Source organism: Hibiscus syriacus, unplaced genomic scaffold (assembly GCF_006381635.1).
Source record: "Hibiscus syriacus cultivar Baekdansim isolate YM2019G1 unplaced genomic scaffold, ASM638163v2 tig00110890_pilon, whole genome shotgun sequence".
NCBI lineage: Eukaryota > Viridiplantae > Streptophyta > Magnoliopsida > Malvales > Malvaceae > Hibiscus > Hibiscus syriacus.
The window spans coordinates 10,658,072-10,665,216 of record NW_024062900.1 but is presented as its reverse complement, the minus strand read 5'-3'; the positions used below and the strand labels follow the sequence as shown (position 1 = coordinate 10,665,216).

The following is a 7,145-nucleotide window of genomic DNA, read 5'->3' as shown; positions in this document are numbered from 1 at the left end:
GATCATTTGTGTCTAAAATAGGCCTTCAAAATGTCCCAACATTCCATTTTTGGTTAAAATGGGCCTTCAAAATGTCTCAACATTTTTATGTTGGTGTGAGTCTTCAAGATGCCCCAATCATAGATAATATGGGCCTTCCAAATGCCCCTCATTATTTCTGGTTGAAATGGGCCTTCAAGATATCCTAACATTCTATGTTGTAAAGTTCACTCTCAATGTATTGGATTTAAATCTCATGATCTCCACGAGGTCCTATTTTGATAATGCCTCATTGTGGGTACTCGTGGCTCTATTAGTGTCAAATTTCTTAATCTTGAATGTTCCTATTCGGGTATTACTAAACAATATTATTTTCAAGTAACTAGAGGGATTATCTTCATATTGTCACAAACTTAAGAAGTGTTCAATCCTTCTGATAGAAATGTCTGAGATATGTGTCTCTTTTAAATAAGGTGGTCATCTTCTACTTGACTGGTTGTATTCTTGCCTTTTTGCTATGCACTGGGATATGTGATCTTTTTTTTGAACGACACAATCATCATCTTCTTATCAGATTGTTGATAATGTCACAAGAGAGTGTTACAAGTTCTCTCCTCCAGCCCTCTTAATTTTCTAGACCACTTGCTTTCAAGAATGTGAAGTGCTTCATTATTTTGGCATCACTCATTCTTTTTCTCCACAATAGTAGAATATGCATCAACTTGCTTCAAGATATTTTCTCATTTGATATCATCCTATTTGAAAATGTTGTTTCTCCTTTCTTATCAAATAATGAAAGAATTTTGTAAAATATTACCTCTTATAGGTTCACAATATAATCAAATCATAAGCATGAATTCAAATAATATCGAAAGAATCGTCAACTTTTACCATTTCAAAGTTATAGTTCTTTGAAAAGTATCAAGATTAAGAGGTTAGTTTTAGGTTGGCTTCCCTATTTTCTATGGTTACATCTTAGTGAAGATGTCACTCCTCTCTCACTCTTTTGTGAACATTGTCACATACCTCACTTTCTTAACTTGGTATCTTTAACCGGATGTATTCAAAATGACACAGTCTAGTATAACAATTACTATACCTTCTAAAATACTTCCATTTTAATTCTCTGAAATCTTTGATTTTATTCAAAGCAGTGTGAAAACATCGATCCAATAACGAGATTTCTGTGTGCATATGCGTGAAATAGACTATAACAGTTATTATTTCACTTTCTTTACAACTTCTTTTGGCTAGATGAATTTAGCTTTATTGACATTAGCCTACACTGGGCTAGAAGAAGAGTTTATCTTATCACAAAGTCTTTCACTTGACAATCATAGTGGAGCAAACACCGAACTCCCAGCTACCCGAACAATGCCATATTTTGAACATAATCTATTCATAAAGCCGGGGCTTTTGAGTTTCCTCTAGAACCAATTGCCTTAGTGGAATAGCTCAGCTTTTATCGAATATATGACTCTTACTTTTAGAGAGAACCTATTATAGTCTACGTATTAGGTGAAAGTCAGAAAATCTCATTACCAAATTTTAATTCACCAGCAGCTAACTTTAGACTAGATTTGTCAAAGTTTCATCGTGGAACGTCATCAATAGAAAAGTAATCTAGATAGCTCTGCAATGTCACAAAAGATGCCCCACATTGTATGCTTCTAAATATCAATACCAAACCTTTTGTCTAATTCCTTACATTGGAGAAAGCTCTCTCATATTTGTGGAAAGGTAATATTTGGGGGGATGCATTTATTCTGAGGTAAGGTCATAATCCTTTTTTTCTTGGCATTCAATCTTGATACTTTTGTTAAAGATGTATAACTCTAATCATAAAGAGCTTTTAATCTAATGATACTCAAAGAATTTCAAGATTTAAATTTGATCCCTTGCTCATAACCTTAAAAGTACCACATTTTTATTACAAAAGGCGGAGAAATGAACAAAAACATATTCAAACAAGATGTTGAAAATAGAAAATACTATAGTGGTAGATAACAACTTCCACTTGTTTATTTAGAATGTCTCATTATTCCTCGAATGTCCATGCTCCTGATTCAATTAAATTATGAACCTTGTGCTTTAATGCCCCATAATTCTCAGTAGTATGCCCCTTGCTTCCCTTATGGTAGCTACATATTGTATTTTTATACCCTTTAGGAAATGGGGGTTCTTTCGGTTGAGACTGAACTGGAGTCATGATATTCTGTTGAACTAGTAATGGGAGCAGTTCTTCATATGTCATTGGAATTTCATCGATATGAGCCTTCTCTCGGGTCATTCTATAAGATTTGGTCCCATGATTAGTTGAATAATACCTCACTCTATTGATATCGGCTTCTCTCTCGACGTCAGTACTGTCGGAGCCTCTTATCTTGCCATTTTTTATAGCTATTTCAATCATTTCTCCACACATGACAATGTCAAAGAAATTATTAATAGCAACCCCTATCATGTGATTAATATAGGGAGATTTTAATGTATTGATGAACAAAGTAGTGAACTCCCTTTAAGTCAATGGTGGATGCATTTGAGAAACAACGTTCCTCTGTCATTGTGAATATTGTCAAAAGCTCTTATTGCACTTCATATGCATGTTTTACAACATTGTTCGATCAGAGGTCATATCATTCATGTGCTTGTATTGACCCAAAAAGGCTTGAGCTAAGTCTTTCCAAGAACGTATTTGAGTACTTTTTAGCTGATTATACCATTTGGATGCAGGTCCAGATAAACTATCTTGAAAACAGTGGATCAACAACTTTTCATTTTTCACACAGTCAGTCATGCGACGACAATACATGGTGATATGAGATGAAGGGCATGTGGTCCCATTATACTTCTCGAAATTAGGAACCTTGAAATTTTGTGAGAGAACTAGGTCGAGGACCAAACTTAGTTCTTTGGCGTCAAACCCATAAAATGACTCAGTCGTCTCTATAGATTTTATCACATCTTCTATATTTTTCAGTCGTTGGATGTTTTTTTCATTTTAACTAATTCACACAGTCGTCTCTATAGATTTTATCACATCTTCTATATTTTAACTAATTCTTCCAGCCAATGACAAAGTTTTAGCCGTCCACCCTGAGAGCTTATCACGAACTCTCGAAACAATATAACTGTACGAAGATTTCGTAATCCGAGAATGTAAAAGAGGAACTCCAAGATACTTACCCAAATTTTGAACCTCTTGGAAGCCAAAAGATGCACTGATAGAATTTTTCAAGCTCGAATCCACATTCATTGAGTAATAAATAGTAGTTTTCTGGATATTGATCTTTTGTCCCGAAAAATTGCAGAATAGCTCCAATATTCCCCGTATAACATTACATTGCTCGATAGAAGCCTCTGCAAAAAAGAACCAAGTCATCGGCGAAGAATAGATGGGAGAGAGCAGGCCCATTACAACACAAGCGAATAGGCTTCCATATTCCATTAGTTACCGCACCAGCTATCACATGTACTAACCTCTCCATGCACATAACAAACAAATAAGGTGATAAAGGATCACCTTGGAGAAGCCCTCTTGATGGGTTGAACGATGTAGACATAGCACCGTTCCAAAGCACACACAATGCATGATAAGCATCCTAAGATTGTCCGGGATGTGAAGCTTTTTTAATGTGTCATTGATGAAAGGCCATTCAAGTCGATCATACGCTTTCTCAAGATCAATCTTGATAGCCATATAACCAGTCTTTCCTTTCTTCAATCTCATAGAGTGGACTACCTCTTGCGCAACGATAATATTATCAGTGATCGACCTGTCAGGGACAAAGCTTGTTTAAGTTTCCGAGATCCAGAGACTCATTAAAGGTTTCAGCCGATTCACAATGATTATTTGTGATCAGCTTATATAAAACTGAGCACAAACTAATGGGTCGAAAATGGTTAAATGACTCTGGTACTTTAATTTTTGGGATAAGTACCAAAAGAGTTCGATTGAGTTCCTTGTCAAAAGTACCGCCTGCAAAAATATTATGAATCATTCTATATACACTAAATTGTACTGTTTCCCAATTCTTTTGGTAGAAAAAAGCGTGAAGGCCATCCACTCCAGGTGCCTTTAGCGGACTCATGCTAAATAACACCTCTCAGATTTCTTCCATAAATAACGGTCTCGTAAGAGCACTCAATTTCGAATAAGGAATTACGGGAAATCAACCCTTAATCGAATACCCCTCTCCATCTGCTGAGCTACTGGTGAATAAATCCCTATAAAAATTAACTGCCATCGAACAAAGGGCTACTTGGTCCGATATCCAACTACCATCCGCTTCCTTGAGAGCACGAACGTAATTATGTCGACGCCTAAGCATCGTGCATGCATGAAAGAATTTAGTATTTTTATCCCCATGGAGTATCCATTGATTTCTTGATTTTTGAAGCCATAAACTCTCCTCTTGTTGAAGGACCTCCTCAAGTTCATTTTTCAACATGTACTGCAAATCCACCAGCCTCCGAGAGTAGCAAGAAGTTAGAGCCTTATCAATACCTCGCAATCGGGCCAATAGCTCTCTTTTTTACCTCCCTATATGACCAAATACCTTCAAATTCCAATCAGTAACTTTACTTTGAAATAAATTAACATTAGTTAAAACATCCAAATCATTATTCCAAGCTTCGGACAAGAAATTCTTAAATTGAGTGTGGTCCTGCCATGCAACAATAAAACGAAAAGGCCGAGTCCCCTGAACTTTCGTGTTACTCTGAGATTTAAGTAGAAGAGGGCAATGATCCGAACCCACCCTGTCTAGATGTAAGACCAAAGTGCCCGAGAAAACATCCACCCAACAACTGTTCATAAGGCAGCGATCTAATCGTTTACAAAGATTACCTCTTCTCCACGTGAACTTTGGTCCCCGATAATCCACTTCAAATAACCCCATCTCAAAAACAAACTCCGCAAACAAGTTACTAACTCCTAAACCACGACTTGCTCCTCCCTCCCTTTCCTCGAGACGAAGAATGGAATTGAAATCACCACCCAATGCCCAAGCTTCATTGTCACATGGATCAAGATTCATAAGATGCTTCCATACTAGCTTTCGTTTCTCCACTTGAGGGCTCGCATAAACTACAGTAAAATATAGCCATCTATTTACAACATCAGACCAACATCTGCTATGAATAAATTGAGTCGAATTAGTCAAAACTTCGACATTTAATCCATCTTTCCAAAGTAGCCAAATTCCACCACTAAATCCCAAAGCTTCGACTCTAAAAGAGTTCTGAAAACCGAATTTCCGGATGACTTTCTTAGCAGCATTACCACTAATCTGAGTCTCTAGCAGCGCAACAATTCCAGGTCTACTTTCCCGACAATGTTCCGAAAGTAACGTCTAAAATTTGGGCTACCAGCACCCTGACAATTCCAAAAAAGAATATTAACCATTAAACAAAGTATTCAAGAGCATACCCTTACTGGGGTAAATTCGGGTTAGCGTTTTCGCCATCTGGGAAAATAACGTCTGTTGCTACTGTTTCTAACGGTCCCACTACAGGTGAGTTTCCTTCTCCCCTATCGTTTTCACCTAAGGAGGATGAGCCCTCTCCATACAGCGATCTGCGGTCCAGATGTGTGCTAAGCGTTGCATTCCGCAACCAATCTGTAAGAACTGCCGGTGGGAATTTAAAATCTTTATTTTTCTTTTTCACTTTCAGTCCCTTAGAACCATCCCCCACCTCTCGCTTATTTCCTTTATTCCGAATGCTTTTGTTTATGACAGTAGGTCGGCTGTCTTCCGAAATGGTGACTGTCGAGTGGTTACCCGCAACTTTAACATTGCAATGTTTCGTTACTTGGGGAGTCACCCCATCCTTTATGGTTACCACATTTATCTACTGTAGTGTTCGAATTTCCCCAACCTTTTCCATTTAAACCTGGATATCCCAGACTACTTGCACCGACCTCCATTAAACCATTATCTTTTGTACCTTTTCCTTTTGCTCGTGTATCTATCCGAGAGATGTTGGCTGGAATTTTCTCATGAATACTTTCAATTGTTGCTATATCTGGAACCTTCGCAGTATCTTCAGTTACGCCATTATTTTTTACACCCAAGATAGCAAATCGTGAACCTCTCGCAACATCACTACTTGTTTTCATATTCGGATCAGTAATTTTCTTTGTACGCCTTCACCACGTTTCAGCTATCATCCATGGTCCAAAACCATACTCCTCGCCACCTACTTCTTTCTCCAACTCAGCGCTTGAACCATTAACAACTCCTCCCTTACTTGTATTCGCTTCAACAGAGCCACAAATATCTTTCGAGTGACCATATACTCCACATTGGAAACATATTTGCTGTAATCCTTCATACTCGATTTTCTGCCAAAACCCATCAATTTTTAAGCATGGAATTAATGGCTTGTTAAGATTCACTAACAATGCCAAATGAGCAAAACGACCTCTCTCCCCTGAATTTGTACTATAATCGATCTTCACAACCTGACCAATAACCGACGCAATAAGACGAAAGATCACTTTGGAATAGTATTTATAAGGAAGACCCGGTAATCTAACCCAAACAATTACCTGTGATGGATGTTTTTTTGACGTGGAAAATGTACGACTCCATGGTTGAACCGTAAGATAGCTTCCGTAAATCATCCATGGCCCTTCCATCAAGACATGGATATAATCCTGTTCTCTCTCAAACTTCACCAGGAAATATTCATTCTCTAAATCAATGACTTGGTATTGCCCTTGAAGCTACCATATTAAACCAATCCGATTCATCAACGTCTTGTAACCAATAGCACGTCCCAAGAGCCGGACTATCACCGAGCACCGCATACTATAGTCAATTCTATCATGAACTTGATCAGCAAATTGAATCACATGATACGAACCATTATTATCCACGATACATTCACCATCTAGAACCACCACCTCATCCATAGCCTGAAACGAAACAACGTCAACCGTCTGCTTCGATTGGTCCATGACTGCACTGGCATAAGTTTGTTTTTCCTGTTGCCGAGATCCCTCATTAGTGCTATCCACCGTCGATTGAAATTCCATACCGTTCTGATCTTCTTCCATTCGGTCATCGTTAAATTCCTTATTACTAACTTTCTTAGAAACACGTTGATCCTCGTCGGGAAAGGGGGAACCCGGTCTCTCCAAAGTTGGTGAAGTCAACACT

At 38.0% G+C, this 7,145-nt stretch overlaps 1 protein-coding gene across 1 annotated transcript; it reads right to left on the bottom strand.

Annotated features, from left to right (window-relative positions):
• Positions 1 to 3,031: 3,031 nt before the first annotated feature.
• On the bottom strand, positions 3,032 to 6,100 carry LOC120144710. Its single transcript, XM_039158713.1, has 6 exons — positions 5,860 to 6,100; positions 5,417 to 5,747; positions 4,539 to 5,301; positions 4,171 to 4,433; positions 3,460 to 3,755; positions 3,032 to 3,339 (listed from the first exon to the last, which is right to left on the bottom strand). Exons 1-6 carry the CDS (start codon positions 6,098 to 6,100, stop codon positions 3,032 to 3,034), a joined length of 2,202 nt encoding a protein of 733 aa, XP_039014644.1.
• Positions 6,101 to 7,145: the final 1,045 nt, after the last annotated feature.